Below are 16,207 nucleotides of genomic sequence, written 5' to 3' on the forward strand. Positions count from 1 at the left end.
GTCCGCCTTGTAACAAGATACCAATACCACGATTTCACCTTCACGAATACGGACGGCGACTGTGAATTGGATGCTTGTTTGCCGTAGCGTCGTCTCCAGTGGTCGAAGAGCTATACTTGCAGAAAAGTCAATGCTCTCATCCAGACTGCACTGTACGGTACACCTAGAATGTACCCAGCTCGGTCTCCCGAGCCGGTAAAGTCAATCGACAAAGCCGACATCCTTGGCTGTCGCATGCCACCATAGAACATCCCAGAAAAAAAAAGAAAAAAAAAAGGAAGAAAATAAGGCTTTAGCAAGGGAGGAAGTCCCGTGGAGCCTCAGGGGCCATCATCTACAGTACCTAGGTCTCTTTCCCAGACCCTCAATCCCGCGGGCTGAGAAATCCGCGTCCCGTGATTTGCTCCCGCGCTTCTACTCCAGGCACAGGCTGTCTGGGGGTCGGGGGCGGAGCAACCCCCAATCAGCGGGGGACGAATGACGTTGGGGCGGCTCTTTCGCGCCCAGATGAGCCGAGGTAAGTTGACTCGTGTCACGCTCACTCTGGCCCGTCACTCGCGCACGTACCGACCGGACCGCTGTGTGTGTATGTGTGTGTGTTGTTTGCGTGCGACTTCATCGCTTCTAAGAATTTCCTCCCTCATCACTCACCCACCACTCGCCAATTTCACCTCACAACCAACATCTCACGTCTCACTGCCCTTCGACTTTCCAGCAAGACAGCTACCGACTGCCACTGTACAATCTCCACACGACACACGGCACTCTCACCCCCCTACCGAAATCGCCAAAAATGGCCAAGACGTTCACCACCCAGGAGGTCGCCCAGCACAAGACCGATAAGGACATGTGGATCATTGTCGAGGACGGCGTCTACGACATCACCGGTAAGAAAACCAGCCTCTTTCCTACCTCAGTTGTCTCTCTCTCTCTCCCCTTCCAGGTTCCTCAGTCCATCCACCTACCCTTTGTCCCCACCATACTGTCACCCGCCCTTCCGCATCTCCGTCTCCCCTCCAACTCTTCAGATGAGTCTCAATCTTCAAGAGACTTACTTTCACTCACGAGTCACCCCCCCTCCCAGAGTCCCCAAAATACTGACAGTCTCCCCCTTCGCGTCTAGCCTTCCAATCAGAGCACCCCGGCGGCGAAAAGATTCTCAAGCGCTTCGCAGGCAAGAACGCGACAAAGGTGTTCTGGAAGTACCACAACGAAAAGGTTCTTGAGAAGTACGGCGGCAAGCTCCGCATCGGTACTGTTGGCGAGAGCGCCAAGTTGTGACTGCGGCTCGTTTTCCTCGTTCTGATCCGCCCTTTGTCCTCTTTGTACCATGGTTTTCATCATGATTGGCATATGCGTGCTTGTGGCTTTTCTTCCTCCTTTTCTTTTTCTTAAAGCGGCATAGTATGAAATAAAAACGTCCATTCTCTTTTTGTGGTCCCCGGCTCTGTGGCTTGCAAGGACGTCGTGGGACGTCTTAGACGCCTGGTGTCTACTTGTCTCGTCACCACTCCATACATCTGTCAAACCGTGTAGTCATTAGATATATCTTCGTAAAACTATGTACAGCCGCTGCCGCAGCAGTGGCCCGAGAATATTATTGCTGCAAGCCCCGTGCTGCAAGCATATCCAACCCCATTTGTGCGGAAAGCACAGGGTGCGCGTCTGCATCATGCCGCCCCCTCCTTTTTTCCCCCGGCATCCTCTTTCCAAATGCAGATCTTCTGTCTGTCTAGATGTTGTTTGAATCGTTGATTGGAACCCCAGTCAATCTCCCTGCGCGTGTTCCCCTTTCTATTGTATTCCCCGTAAGTAAGACTGTCATCTCCCTGTCCTTTCCCCTGCACTTCACCCTATCTCCTGTTCTTTGCGCTTCCCATTCCCAAATCATAGAGGGTATAGTGCAGTTCGTCGTCGTGCGTTATACAAACGGAACAAAGAGAAAACTGTGTTGGTTGATGATGTGAGCATGCGGTGCCATCGTTTTCAAATGGACGTTATTCATTCTTGACTGAAAAAATAAGAAAATAGCTTCGTCGGAAACTCGTCGCTGTTCCCTCGCGTCGCCTTGCCGGTTTGGTTCAGTACCCGCCGATGAGGGAGTCGTCGTATCTGTCGGGGCTTCCCGCACCGCTGCCGTTTGCGCTGTCGCTTCCCGAGAAATAACTTTGGTCAATGCGAAAGATCCAGTCCCTCTTGTCACGCTCACTGCGCGCGGCGAATAACCATGTGTTGTCCGTGCCGTAGATGGCAAAGACCCCGGCTTGTAATCGCTCGCTCAGTCTCTGCAGACCGCCGCCCGCGCCATTTGCCGCACCGCCTGTGCCGGTGCCGGTCCATATGGTAGAGATGACGCGCCCCGATGCTGTCCGTCGGTGGCTTGGACGGAACTCTTCGCCGCTGCCGTTGGTTTGGGAGCCCGTGTCATCGTCGTCGCCAGACAGCAGGCCAATGACGCCGGGCTGGCTGTCGAGACGCGAGTTTCGCAAACTGACAATGGCCACCTCATCGCCATCAGTGACAGAGTGGATGTGAAGATATGGCCGTCTCAACTCGACAAACCGCTTGACCCATCTCGTCGAGCTACTGTTGGGGATGAGCAGGTAGCCTCCCTTGAGCACCTTTGGGTTTTTCGGCACTCTGATGATGGTCGGGATCAGGCTCGGCGGAGCCGACGCCTCCGGCGCAGACCCGTCTGTGGGGGGGTCGGTATTGGTTGGGCTGAGGATCTGCAGCAGTGGATCGGGATACTTGTGCCAGAGCTTGATGCATTTTCCGAGCATTTGCCTCTCCCGCTCTGGCATCTCTGTCTCCTGCGGTTCTTGAACAGTCAATATCTCTTCTTCGGCTTGCGGCGTCTCTTGACCGTCTCCGTTGACGAGGTCATCGTCCTCTGGCACCTGCGAGCTCTCCGGTGTGTCGTTCAGCAGGTCGTCATCGTCATTTTGGTATGTCGACTGGGGAGGTAGGTCCTCCTCGTCTTGGGTCTCTTGCTCTGCTGGCTTAGCCTTCGGTTCGGGCAGGCCGATCTTTTTGAGCAGAGTCTGCACGGCCCCAATCTCGGCGATCCGTCTTCTCTTCTTACGGGCGAGGATGAAGTCGCTGACGAGGGAAACCCCACGGGGAGTCCATGTGGTGAGTTGTTCTTCTCCCTTGACATAATCGTGCTGGCTGCTCATCCGCCAGAGGTCGCCTATCCTCTTAATGGGCGCAGGGCGCATCGACAGCGTAAAAATGGCGCTGGTCGCATGAACAAATCGGACGCTTTGCCACAACGAGGAGAACATTGACGTCTGCCGCACCCATGACCTCGACATGATCTGACAGCAGACGTGCATCGCAAACTTCATCGGTTCCGCAAACTTGCTGGAGCTGACTTCCCAGGCCACCGTCATCTGGACGCGGTACTTATCCGCTGTGACTCTGTCCAGCAACAAGGAGTTGTGCAGGCTGGAATCCCACTGCCCGGTCATTGTAATGCTTCGGGTGCCGTTGGCATTGTCGCGGAAAGCGGGCTTATTGGCAAGCTTGAGAGCGATGGTCGGGGACGTGGAAGTCATGTCGGGAGACTTCCCTGCCTGGTCCAGGAGCTGGATTTTGCCCACCCTGAGATTCATCGCATCATCCCAAGGCAACGCATCGCCGGAGCTGTGCGTGATGTTGATGGAGATGCGACGCTGCAGCCCCTGATGGAGCTGGAACGTGCCGCCGTCCATCTCGCTCGTTTGCGCGACTTCCACAGGCGCATACTCTCCTTCCTCATTGAGCTCGAGAATCTGTATCCTTGCCAGCAGGTCATGCTTCTCCTCGGTGTAGAACTGCGACTCGGCGATTCGTGCGCCTTTAGGTCTACCTCGGGACACCGGTACAGCATCTCTCATATCGTCCCAGCTCAGCAGCTTGTCCAGGTGCATGGCGGATACTTTGGCGAAAATGGCTGCCCGAAGGGTGACATTCTGCGGGCTAAAAAGAGGGACGCTCATACTATGCACGCTCTCAAACCGAATCGGCCCTTCGTCAAAGTCCTTGACCATCTGCGTAGTCGTGATGCCATCCTCCTCCGACACCCCGGGGATGAACAGCTGAGCATGAACCTCTGTGCCCTCCCTCTCGGCGAACCCCAGCATCTCGTGCATAACAACGTTGAATTTTAGCGTGTTGGATGGAGCTCGGGCATGTGACGGCTCCAAAGAAAGCTTGATCATGCCGATGGCGTGGGAGGTGTGTGGTGAGAGAACGTCGAGCGCAAAGTCCTGAACCCTGCTCTCGAAGACGGCCTTCAGAGGCACGTCGACCTCTCCCACAAGGGTGTACTGCGGCATGCAGGTTTCGATGAATGGGTTATCAAGGCTCAAGTGCTGCGCATACTCGGGTTGATCGAGGTATTGGTGCATCTGTCGCATTTGGCGAACGCGGTCGTGAAGCTTCTCAAGACTCCAGAGATGGACGACGCAATTCTTGTAGTCGACGACACGAACGCCGATGCATGGCTTCTGGGTCTCGTCGAGAGCGATATCGTCCCCTTCGCCTGTCAACCCGTTCAAGACCATATCGTAGGTAGAACAGATGGAGTGGCCAAGGTCGACGACGGTGAACTGGAAAACCACGCCTTCGTCGAGCTCGTTACTCATGATCTGTGCTTCCTTCAACGTTGAGGCGTGTTGTAGAACCGCTTCGGCCATTCGCACGTAGCGTCGGGTCCGCCAGTGATTGACGACCTGCTTGGCGGTTTCGATTTCCTCGTCGGACAGCTTGGGATTAGCCTTTGGCCTCTTTAGCGGATCCATTTTCTCGAGCTTTTCCTCGAATTGGCGACGCTGAACCTCCAATTGCTGCTGCATGTCTTCTTTTATTGCCTGAAGGGTTTCTTCCATCCTCAGCTTCTCCTTTCTGATCTCTTCCACTTCAACGTTGGCTGCTTCAGCTGTCTTGAGCTGGTCCTGATACTCCTCCTTTTGCCGGTCGAGCTGGGACTGCATCTCCTCTCGCACTTCTCTAAGCTTGTCGTCCACTTCCCCCTGTTTGGGGGTCGAGGGCATGGTGAGCGCGGTGTCAAGAGAGAAGTTGTCAAGGGTGCCAGTCGACATGTATTTTTCTCGAATAGGATATGAAGTGACTGACTCCGCATCATCGTCACCCTCACGGCCGTTGACACGCTCAGCACGCGCTCTTTGGATGCCCTCGAATAAGGCATTGAGTTCCTCGTCCGTAAGGCTAGCCAAGTTCTGGTTTGTACCGAGTATAGCCTCTGCAGCCTCGCGTCTCGCAAAGCTCCAATCGTTATCGCGTCCAGTGCGAAATGGAATCGGAGAGTCCGGTCGACTGTCGCCAATATCAGATCCAGTCTTGCTCCAATTCCGTTCGTGTCCTGGCCGAGGGCTGACTGCCGGCGTAGGTATGCTCTTTTCGAGGCTCTGCAGCTGGCTGGCTGTGACAGACTGTCTCAAAAGGCTCTTGTCTGCTCTCTCCTTTTGGGCCTCCATGGGATGGTTGAAACGGAAGATGTGGAAATCACCCAAAATGACTCGGTAACCAGAGTGGAGCTGCTTAGGCTCTTCGATCCGTTTACCGTTGACCATGACAGAGGCGCCTTCGCTGGGGATGACCATAACGGTACCGTCTGGTCCGTTCTCGAACGCGCAATGATCATGTAATATTCGCGTCCCGTTGAGGCGAATGTTCGCTTGGTTGTCGGCATTCGTGTCCATATTCCCCACCGTGGTCAATCCTGGCTTGAGGTTGTACACCAGGCATTCAGCGAGCAGTGGATCGTCCGAGAGGTTGACCAAATGGGGCATCTTCTTGGGCGTAGAGAGTCCGATAAAGCCCTTTTCGATGCTGATACCGAGCTCCTCAAGCGCGGCCTCGCGCTCCTTGTGAATCTCTTCGGTTTTGGCCAATTTCTGCTCCCACGTCTGGTTCAGGTCTGTGAGCAGCTTCTCGCTCTGGTTAAGCTGCTCCGCAATCTCGGCCTTGGAGACTTTCTTCACGGCGCCGTCGCTCGATGTGATGGACACGAATTGCTTCTCTAGAGGCGTGCCTTCCGGATAGACCTCTTCTGACGTGACAACGCCGCCGGCAGCTCCTCCGGTGGCACCTGCTGTTCCGCCTCCCCCGCCGCCGCCTAGTTGATTCCTCAAAAGGGCAAGCTCTTCCTTGAGTTCTCTGATCATACGAGCGTTGGCGTCTTCGTTGACGACCGCGTGGTTCTTGATCCGCTTGGCCGAATCAGCATATCGTAGTGTACTGAGAGTTTCGTCGTAGTTGATGTCTGCTGGACTGATGGCTGCAATCATGGCAGTCATGCTGTTGCCACCTAATGAATCTTTGAGCAGCCAAGTCAGAACACTGTCTCGATAGGGAACCTGCCCGCCAGGTCCCTTCTTCTTCTTTCCAGTCGAGATATCAGCGAGCGCTGAAATGACACGACCTAGAGAGGACAGTGACCTGTTAATCTCGGCACCTTCCTTCAGGCGGGCACCTGTAGCGCCTGTTGATGTGGCTCTTTCCGAGCCAGCCAAATCAACGAGACTGATCTTGGCGACCTTTTCCATCTCCATCTTGGTTTCGGGGTCAAACTTCTTCTGAGTGAGCATCAGAGTAAAGACTGCATGACTTCGGCTAGATGTCTCGTTCATGTTGGTTGCCGCGACAGTTCTTGCCTTGTTTCCCTCGTCCATCAAGTGCTCAATCTCCTGGAAGCTGCCGACCACCAATTTTGCCAAGTCTTCGACGTATGGTCCAGTCGAAGGGTGCTCGCGAACCTTGAGGTTGCCCTTGGTTGACGGGTTGAGCAGATCTCGCACCCGCTCATTGTAGATCTCGAGGTATGACACTTCCACCGTACATCGCAGGTTCTTGTCCTCCTGCAAGGCCGTGATTCTCTTAAACATATCTTGGCAAATATTCGGGATGATGCCGACCTCCTTGCCGTATCCCATCATGGAGTACGACTTTCCAGAACCGGTTTGACCGTAGGCGAAAATACAATTGTTGTAACCTCCGAATGCGTTGTCCAAAAGCGGCTGGCCAAGATCGTCGAAGAGGTTGTCTTGACCGGCATAGTGGGAGTCCTTTCGATCGAACGACCAGTATGATCTATCAAAGGCGAAGACTTTTTGGCCGGCATCCTTTGCGTTCTTGGTGTGAGCATCGGGAGGTGTGGCGAGGATCGTCTGGTTGTCTTTCATCTCAATGATGCATTTTGAACCACGGTCGATTTCTGAGCTACGGTCAGCATTTGTTCCGGTGATTAAAGCCCCTCGTGCGGTCTGTCTAGCAGCAAGAGGGGTTCAAACTCCAAGGCATACCTCTACTGTTGAACGGTCTGACTCTCACCACCACCTTAATGTTTCCACCACCTGCTGGCGCCATCTTTGCGACTGGGTTCAGGGCACCTGCCGCCCGACTTCACGGCAGAGCGCGCCGGTTGTGCGGATGACAGGCCTTCGGCCACGGTTGACAGCGTCCGACAGGATCGACCACCCTCGGGGACTGGGCGACAGCAAGGTCCACGTTGTCCGGCTATCTTCCAATTGTGATGTCGACAAAACTCTCTCAAAAATTGGCCGAGATCATTCTCCGGGTTCCGAGGCGAGCGGGATGGTTTGGCGAGCAAACCGGAGGGGATCGTCAAGCGGGATTCCGACCTTTTCGACGGCCAAGTATTTCCAAGAGCGGTTCTTGGAATGACGCAGACAGGGGGCCCCGCAAACAGGCGATGCTGTGTCGGCCAACGGACACTGGACAACTCGTGGGGTCTTCGCTCGGGCGCCTTATCGCGCAAATCCAGGGTCGTTTCGTGCGTCGTAGGGTCGTGGTCGCGTAATACAAAGGGGAGTTTAGTCGTCGAATGGTCGGGTCGTCGAACAGAAGTGCTGGAAAAGACAGGGTACGGAGTACTTCAGTGTCAACAAATTTCGGGAAGGACGCGGTCGCGCACCGCATGACGGCTCTCTGCAGGGAACTGGCCGTGTTTGATTGGGCGGGAAATTAGCTTTGCTCAGGGTCACTTCACGTGCCAATCCGCTCAGCTCAGCGGGTGACGGGCGAAGGCCACTGTTTCCCAGCTGGCGTTGGCATTGATGTTTTCTAGATGACTAAGCGTCGTCAGCCAACACGTTGGTACCTATAAACCTCCTCACTCTTTGATCATCTACGCGGCTTATAGAGTGACCACATTAACCGGCCTAATGGCATCCAAACCCTCCTTATGCCACCATGTCGTTTTGCGTTCCCCTGCAGCCTCTGTTTGGCGACATCGCAATCATCAACTGAACTCCACTCGCGGAGAGTTAAGGTTGTGGCCGACCTCACTGGTTGAAACAGTCGAGGAAGTCGGGAACGCAGGTGTCTCGAGCGTTACCTCAACAGCAGTGTTCGAATCTGGCTTTGTACGGCTTATCAGCAGTTGCGGCAATGTGTTGCCGCGGCAGTCATGTTGACATTGCCACCTCAGTGGCTAGCCATGCCTCGCTGCCTAATCTCAAGCAGCTGGCATTTGCCATTGAGTCTCTGCTGGACAGCGCTGCGCTCCGATGATGTTCGTCCCATTTTTTGCAGTTTCTGCCAGTTACATCCCTGTCGAGTCGATTCCCAGAACGCGGGTATCCGATTCCGCTGTTCGGTCGTTCCCGCTGCTGGGAATCAGACAACGGGCTCTGGTAGGAGAAGCCATGCGGGCAGGTGATTTTCGGCATTGTCGTGCCACTGCTACATGCCCGCCAGCCTCATTCGCTTCCCACGACATCTAAATCCTAACCAAACTGCAGCAATGCGCGATCGAAGATTACTTCGGCCAGGTTGGCCCAGCAGAAACACGGCCCGCGGGACACAAGTTGAATAACCAATTACTCCTTCGCGCCACGTCGAACATTGCCTTTGCCGGGACCTCGACTCGTCCCAGCGTTTATTACTTACACCTTGGGGGGATCTCAAGCCTGACGCCTTGATGCGCTGGGCCGATTCTCAAGATCAAATCACATCAGCATCTTGCGATTCGTGGTATACATAAACGCTAAGCCATCTACTTCGATACCCGTGCGGCGGCTCATTCAGTTGGAGCAGCATCAGCCCGCATGTATCTAGGTGTCGTTCGCTCTCTCAGCAATCGGCAACTACTACCAGATGGACTCATGTGCAATAATCAAGCCACCAAAGCTCGAAGTTGCAAGAAGAGCTCCGTGTTCACCTGGTACGTCACGGAGACCTGCTCCCCGGATGTGGAGCATTCTTGCAAGCCCTCTTAAGCCTTCGCTGTTTGCACAAGCCAGCACAGCTGGTTGACCAACCGACACCCGGCAAACCGGCACGCGAAGATATTCCCATGTTAGGCAGGTCCCAGGATTCCACCATGGGAAGAGTCTCACCCTCTATCTGCGGCGGCTAACGCATCTGTGAAGGGGGGGGGGGGGCTTGGCCTTCCCCGGGTGTCGAAACAAAACCTCCGAAGATAACCTACTCAAATAAGACCTTCTCCAGTCCCCCATCGTGACCATGCCTGCAGCACCTGCAGACTCGGCGACATCCACCGGCTACTTGCATATATCCAACATTACAGCTACCGGGTGGAGCCGGGAGTCAACCTTGGGGTCTCTTTGACGATGGGGTCATCTGTCAGCGTCCTCCACCATCCTGCAACATATTATATCTACGCGAATGCACCATAAACCACAAACCTCAACTCCTGTCTCCACCAACCCTTCCGCAAGCTCCTGAGAAACCCTCCATCCTTCCTCGTGTTGCCCTCGTCTCAGAAGAACGAGACCCTCGACGACGGCGCACCGGATGGAACGCCCGAGAGGCAATGGGGGCATGGGGCACAGACGCTCTGCCGCCGCCGCCGCCGCCGCCGCCACCACTGCTGATGCTACTGCTTCGACTCGGACGTCCGCTGTCCAGGGCTGGTCCGTAAGACGTGACTCCGGTGTTCCAGAATACAGAACAACCTTGTCGAAAGACTATGTCCCCGCAAACCACAAGTTGGCGATGCTGTGTAGATTCGGCCGCAACGTCGGCTCCCCTCGACACCTCTGTCTTGTCACATTGGGCGAACACTACGTGATGCAATTACACCCCTGCCCCTCTGTCTCGAACCGACAGCTGCCTTGTTCAGGGGGGCAACCCCTCTCTCACTCCTTCCCGAGAGGCGCGCCTCCACGCCCGCCGCCGTAGCGCCTCCCGCCAAACGCGAGGCGCTCGCATACCCACTGTGACAGCCTGACAGGAAACGAAGCGAAAAGAAGAAAAGAGGGAAACGGTCTAACAAAGCACGCTAGCGTTTCGATTTCTCTCTGTACTTCCTAGGCGAATGGGGACTCCATCCATAAACCAAACAAACCGGTGATCGCTGTCAACACCACGGCTCGCGCTGGCTAGAACATGACAAGGCTTGGTCACTGCAGGCTAGCAAGGGGGGGCCGTTTGAGACTTCGGGCTCCTCAAGAGTCAAAACACTACACTGCGTAGCCGATCCGTAGGCCCCCGGCCCTGTCGCTACCGTCGAGCTACTGCAAGGAACGGAGTGAGACATGGCAGCCGGGCCGGCGTCGATTTTAGCTCGACACACGGCAGCCAGGCACCAAATGACGTCTCGAGCCCGTCATTTCGCGCGATGAAACTCTCAGAGATGGCCAAACACTATCAACAAATAGACTCTCTACTTACACAATCTTCGTCCCTTGGCGCACAAGACGACGAGAATGCCCGCTCGGATCGACATTAATTGTTGCGACCCCAACTGTCACGTCAGCATCCGGGCCTGAATCGGTTTCAGTGAGGGGGCCACAAACAACGACACCTTGCATGACGACGTCAAGTCTGCTCGCATGTACAGGTACTCGGGCTGATGGAAGCCAAGACACGGGATCAAGGGGACCTGCACCGTGGCCCCAACGTAGCGGGCAACCCGCAACTCTGATAGATGAGAATACGCCATCCCGCTCCCGTAGATCCTCTCCCCCCCCCCGAAAAAATTGGATAAAGAACAAGATGAGGGAAAACCTTCAGCGTCTTCACGGCGATGGGGAAACGGGTTTGACGCTCTTCTACTACTGTATTTACGACTGGATAACTGCCTCAGGGAACACAACAAACCGAATCATGACGACGTCGCAGGGCCCACACGCCGATCGTCGTGCCTTCTGCAACTCTACGCTCTTATCTCGCCATAAGGGAGGGGGGGGGGCTATTAAGGGCACATCGTCCATCCTCCCCTTCCATGTTTCTTTCTATACCTTAAACACACAAGGTCTTGGAGAAAGGAGAAGACGGCCAAGCAGGAGGACAAAAGTCTTCTGCGTGGGAAACCCCACCTGACCTGGAAACGCCAACCGACCTTGGCGGTTGCTTGACATGCTTGACATGCTTGACGGGGCTTGGTCGAGACGCAACGGAGAACTATTACCTACCTACCTGTAAATAGTTCGCGGGTACGTCTCCGTCGATCGGCCTGGCGACGGCGGGCCTCTCGAGTCGCCGGTCTTTACGGCCACGGCCCGGGGGCGGGGGGGTCAACCACTCGGGACAGCCGACCGCGAACTTCACACGCATCCATCTATCCATCTCCATCATGGAAGCCGAGGGATGTATGCGTGGGCCTCGTCTGACTAACGCACACGCACCCGTATCCACACAAAAAACAACCAACTCTATCGACATTCCGATCATCCTTTTGTCTATATCGCGATCTACGTCACGCGCATACAATGAGACAAAGTCTAACCAGCCACCAATACACACACGCGCGCACGCACGCACGCACATCTCCTGAGAAAACGATCAGCAGGGTCTGCTTGGGAGGGTGGGTTCCGCTGACTGGTCAGCCCAAGGTGTATGCAAGTAATGGACTCAGCTGGGAGTAATCAGTAAATAATACCACGTATCTAGGTAGACAGTACAAGGAAGGAATTAGTACGTTCACCTCCCTTTTCCACACCCCAGGCCCCGTGCATCGCCATCGATGTCCTGGGAGAAGAATACTCAACAGGATAGAACCCCGCCGCCCGAATGTCAGGCATTACATGGTGTCTGTCCATTATCAGAGCAATGACTTGTAGAGGCTGGCCAATTTGGCCATGCAGTACATAGTTAAGAACTGCATCGCACTGTTTATACATAGACCATGGCAATCGCCAAAACTTGTAGTTCATAGCACTTTATGGTGACACGCCTTTACGAATGCGCAGTGGAGTTGGATTAAGTACTGTTGCTTTGGATTGTCCTTTTCTAGGATGGAACATGATTATTTCTTTTCGAACAATACACTATATTGTACTCTATGGCCTCTAAGGACGGCCAGGCACAGAAAGGCGATACACGGCTAATCTTTTTTACATGAAGAGAATAGTATCCTGCTCTTAACCCACACGGGCCCAGACCATTTCCTTGACCAGCGCAAGTCTGCGCTACCATCACCCGGTAGATGACATGAAATTTATGCAAGTGAGGAATAAGACAATGAGATGAATGAAATCGGTGTGGCGGTCGGGTTATGAAACAAAAGCCATGAAGAAAAGAGGGAGCGTCGCGGACGGGTATCAAGTTGGTGTTAAGAAAACAAGATGGGCGGTAAAACAAAACACAAAATTGAGAGGCGCTTGTTGGAAAGGAATGTAATTGGTCGGCCGTGATGTGGTTTGAGACGTAGGGAGCGTAAGCGTTATACGGACAACGGTTTCAAGAGAGATGATCAGATGAATTGTTTTGCAAGGTTGGAAAGATGGAAAGTGTTGAAATAGGGAAGATGGGACAAGGGACTGGGCCGAGAGTGGCTGACTTCTCAGCCTCGGAATACGGCACTGGTGAGGAAGATAGCCTCGCCGTCTGCCGGGCTATCCTTGGCCGGGGGCGAAGGTGCGCGGGGAGATGAGACGGTGTTCTTCGCATCCGTCGAAAGGCCGCTGAGAGCCTCGTGGCTGCGCGCCCGATGGATCTCTTTCCGCTCATCATCAGAGAGGGCGGCATTGCTTTCGGGCAGGTTTGCCGCTGCACTCATCTTGGTGATTTCGTTCTCCACGTCGGCCAAGAGCGCGTACACGTCGCTGTCGGCATAGATGCGGATGCTTTCCATGCCGATGCGGCGATGGCTAAAAGCAGACTCGTGCTTGTTGGCCAAGGCTCTGGGCGTATCCTCGACCACGGGCTGCTCGACAATGGTACTGGGGACCTGCGCGACGACTCGTTGCGGCGAGGGGGAGCTGTTGGCAGCGTGTGAAGAGAATGCGTTCTTGGTGGGGCTCCGGGGGGGTGTGGAGATGTCCCCAACGCCCGGTGGTGGAGGCGAACGGATCCCCATGGCTAGCTGCAATGACTCGCTCGCAGCCGTTGCCGCCGGAGTGGGAAGGGTAGCGGCGGCAGCAACGTGTTCCAGGAGCTTTTGGCGTACCCGCGTCCGGCGGTTTTCGGCCTGTTCGAGCTTGTTGACCCAGTCATCGATTGAGGTGTCGAGCTCAGCGAGAGCTTCCTCTTGCTTCAGCATCGAGTCCGTGCTGAACCTCGCCGTCCGAGGAGAGCGGAGGTATTGACACATGCGAGAGTGCAGGTTGCGCCGGCCAGCGCGCAAAGAGGTGTAGGTGCGACGAAGGTACTCAGTTCGTTCGTCGAGCTGGCGGAGTTCCTGCGAAATCGCGGTTAGTTCTGTGTCGGAATATGCTGCTGGCAAAGCTTCGTGTCCTACCTTCGAAAGCATCTCGACGTCATCCTTCTTCAATACCTCAAACCTGGAGGCTTGGCCAAATGCCTGCTTTTGTAATGCCTCCAATTCGGGTTGTCCCATGTAATTGGCCACCTCGCCAGCGCGCCATCCGGTCGGGAGCTCCTCGAAAGCCCGACGCTCGGCGCTCTTGTTGCGTGTCGAGCAGCTTCGCTTGGGAAGAGGACTGCCATTGTTTCGCGCGTCGCTCCGCTTCCTTGGGCGGCCCCGATCCATGATGCTACCGGATTCAGATTGTCCCCTCCTATGCGAGTGAACGAACGGCCGGGATGCAGATTCGGTTTCGGGCGTAGCCGAGGCGTCATCGTTGTGTTGACCGGGAGTGATTGCGATCGGTGTGCTGTTGTTCTCCCATGGCTTGGAGGAGTCTCGGGCCTCCATGATGGGAGCAGACACAGGTGTAGTGGCAGATTGTACACTGTGGCAGGCTGACAGCGGCGTTGTCAGGGCGGTGGAAGCCGTCAAAGGAGTGTAGGGGGTTCGAGACTGTGACCTGGACGAGTCGTCGGTTCGGGCAGAAAGCTGGCCGATATCCTGACTAGAGCCGCCTGATCGCATGCGACTGTGTGAGGTTTGTCTGGCCAGGCGAGGCACATTGCCGATGTGAGTAGGGATGACGAGAGGGGCCAGCTGCTTCGGCGAGGCAGGTTGGCGAGCTGTCTGGGTTTCCGAAGCAGATCTTTGGTGCCGTTCCGGGGAGCAAGCGTGATCTATGTACGCAGACCTATCGGCAGTGGCGGCGGCGGCGGCAGCGGCGGCGGACGAGACGGAACTAGTGGAATTGTGCTGCTTGATGTGATGACCAGGGGCGCTGACGGACCTCTCGTGCAGAGGTGGTCGTCCCGGAATGGTGGCTAGAACTGGTCAGTAGACTTCTCCCGAAGGGGGGTTTGGATGCGTGCACACTTACGTGAATCCATGGGAACCTCCTGGACTGTTGTCATTGGGCCCAGCTCGGGAATGCTCACTTTGCGCCGTCTAATGAGGTTGTGCTCCTTGATGCGTAGCCGAAGGGAGCCGCTGCTGCTGCAGGGCTTTTCTGTCTTTTCGTTCTGTCCCATGGCGAGGGCGAATGCTTGCTCGGGGTCGAGGCTCTTTCCTGACGGCCGGTGCTGACGATCTTTGGGGAAGAGCTGGTACTTCCGAGACTCTGGCTGGTGCATCCTCCACACAAAGGGTTTGTGGTCCGCTGTCGGCGGTGGCGGTGGCAGTTGTGTCTAGTCCAAAAGACTCGGTCAGTTGTTGAAGGACAATGCAACAAGCAAAGAGCGTGTAGGTATGTAGCTGGGGGGGGGGGGGGGGGGGGAGGAGCGATGTCCATACTGGTTCTGAGGGAGGTAGTGGGGAGGCCGGCTTGGCTATATACGGCAGAGTGGTGGGCTCGCCTTCGACACCGAGCATACAGGTTGCGATGTGAGCCATTGGGAGGAAGAGGAGGAGTGCGGATGACTGATGCAGGGTTCTGAGGTGAGGGATAGATGGCAGCCAGTACAAGTCAGGAGAAGATCTGGCACAGCTATAGCCAAGGTCAGGGTAGGTATAGGTTCCACGCTATGTAAGACAATGGCTCCCTGAGCAAAGAAGTCGAGCAGTGAGGCTATATATGTCTTAGGTATTCGCAGACGGTGGAGAGGAAGCAGACTGGAGAAGAATGGAGAAGAGGAAAAAAGCTCGAACTTGCACTTGACAAGGGGCCCCCTTGGCTGCTTCGATATGCACGTCGGTCTGTTTTTTGACAGGGAGCCCTGACTCTTTCTTTCTTCCTCTCTCTCTCTCTCTCAGTCTGTCTCTCTGGGCCGGGAGGTTATGGGCCCTGGACTGGCAGCATGGGGGGGTACGTGAAGGGGTGGGACGGGCAGAGAGACTGGGAGAGGGACAAGTATCCGTACCTACGAAAGTTGCTGGGGGGGTGTGGGGGGGCAGCACGAGTTGGGGCGAACGGGGGAAGGAACCAGAGAATGTGAAAGTGACAATGAGCTGGGTTCAGTCAAGAAACCAGGACTTTTAGGTTTCCAGGTTAGGATGCGGCGGGAAGAAGTGAACGTTCTCGGGTTTCTCTTTTTCCAAAGACCTCTGGATGAAGGACGGGAATGAGGAAAATAAAAGGGCAGACAGCAGGTAGACAGCTGCGGATGGGAGTGTGCTTGGAGGCAACGGGACCACCGGGGTTCCATGAGGAGCAGGTGCGGTACGGAACCCATATACCTTAAGTATGGATGTTCCGTGCCGCATACGTTCTGTCTGTCTGAGATTTAGACTTCCTGAGTATCTCTAGGTAGAGAGGTACTTGCGTGTAAGTGCTAAGCAGAGGCCTGCACCTACACCTGCACCTGTACTTGCACCTGCCGCAACTGCGACTGCACTGCAGGACGGGGACGACGGGTACGGAACCAGACAGGAGAGACCGAGGCGTTGCTTCCAACGCGCTTCACTAGGACTTCTTCAAGACAGGACAGGGCCGAAATTGCATCTCGATACCCGGTCGAATCCCTACCG

General features: G+C 55.3%; 3 protein-coding genes across 3 annotated transcripts; 1 reads left to right on the forward strand and 2 right to left on the reverse strand.

Annotated features, from left to right (window-relative positions):
• Positions 1-793: 793 nt before the first annotated feature.
• CH63R_08937 (Cytochrome b5) lies at positions 794-1,281 on the forward strand (the record flags this gene model as incomplete). Its single annotated transcript, XM_018303911.1, has 2 exons — positions 794-887; positions 1,124-1,281. 2 exons carry the CDS (start codon positions 794-796, stop codon positions 1,279-1,281), a joined length of 252 nt encoding a protein of 83 aa, XP_018155934.1.
• An 800-nt stretch (positions 1,282-2,081) lies between these two features.
• CH63R_08938 (Kinesin-like protein) lies at positions 2,082-7,374 on the reverse strand (the record flags this gene model as incomplete). Its single annotated transcript, XM_018303912.1, has 2 exons — positions 2,082-7,222; positions 7,311-7,374. The coding sequence occupies 2 exons, from the start codon at positions 7,372-7,374 to the stop codon at positions 2,082-2,084; spliced, it is 5,205 nt and encodes a 1,734-aa protein (XP_018155935.1).
• Positions 7,375-12,778: 5,404 nt separating this feature from the next.
• CH63R_08939 (uncharacterized protein) lies at positions 12,779-15,133 on the reverse strand (the record flags this gene model as incomplete). The annotated part of the gene is made up of 4 exons (XM_018303913.1): positions 12,779-13,615; positions 13,676-14,565; positions 14,622-14,928; positions 15,035-15,133. 4 exons carry the CDS (start codon positions 15,131-15,133, stop codon positions 12,779-12,781), a joined length of 2,133 nt encoding a protein of 710 aa, XP_018155936.1.
• Positions 15,134-16,207: the final 1,074 nt, after the last annotated feature.

Source organism: Colletotrichum higginsianum, chromosome 6, assembly GCF_001672515.1.
Source record: "Colletotrichum higginsianum IMI 349063 chromosome 6, whole genome shotgun sequence".
Taxonomy (NCBI): Eukaryota; Fungi; Ascomycota; class Sordariomycetes; order Glomerellales; family Glomerellaceae; genus Colletotrichum; species Colletotrichum higginsianum.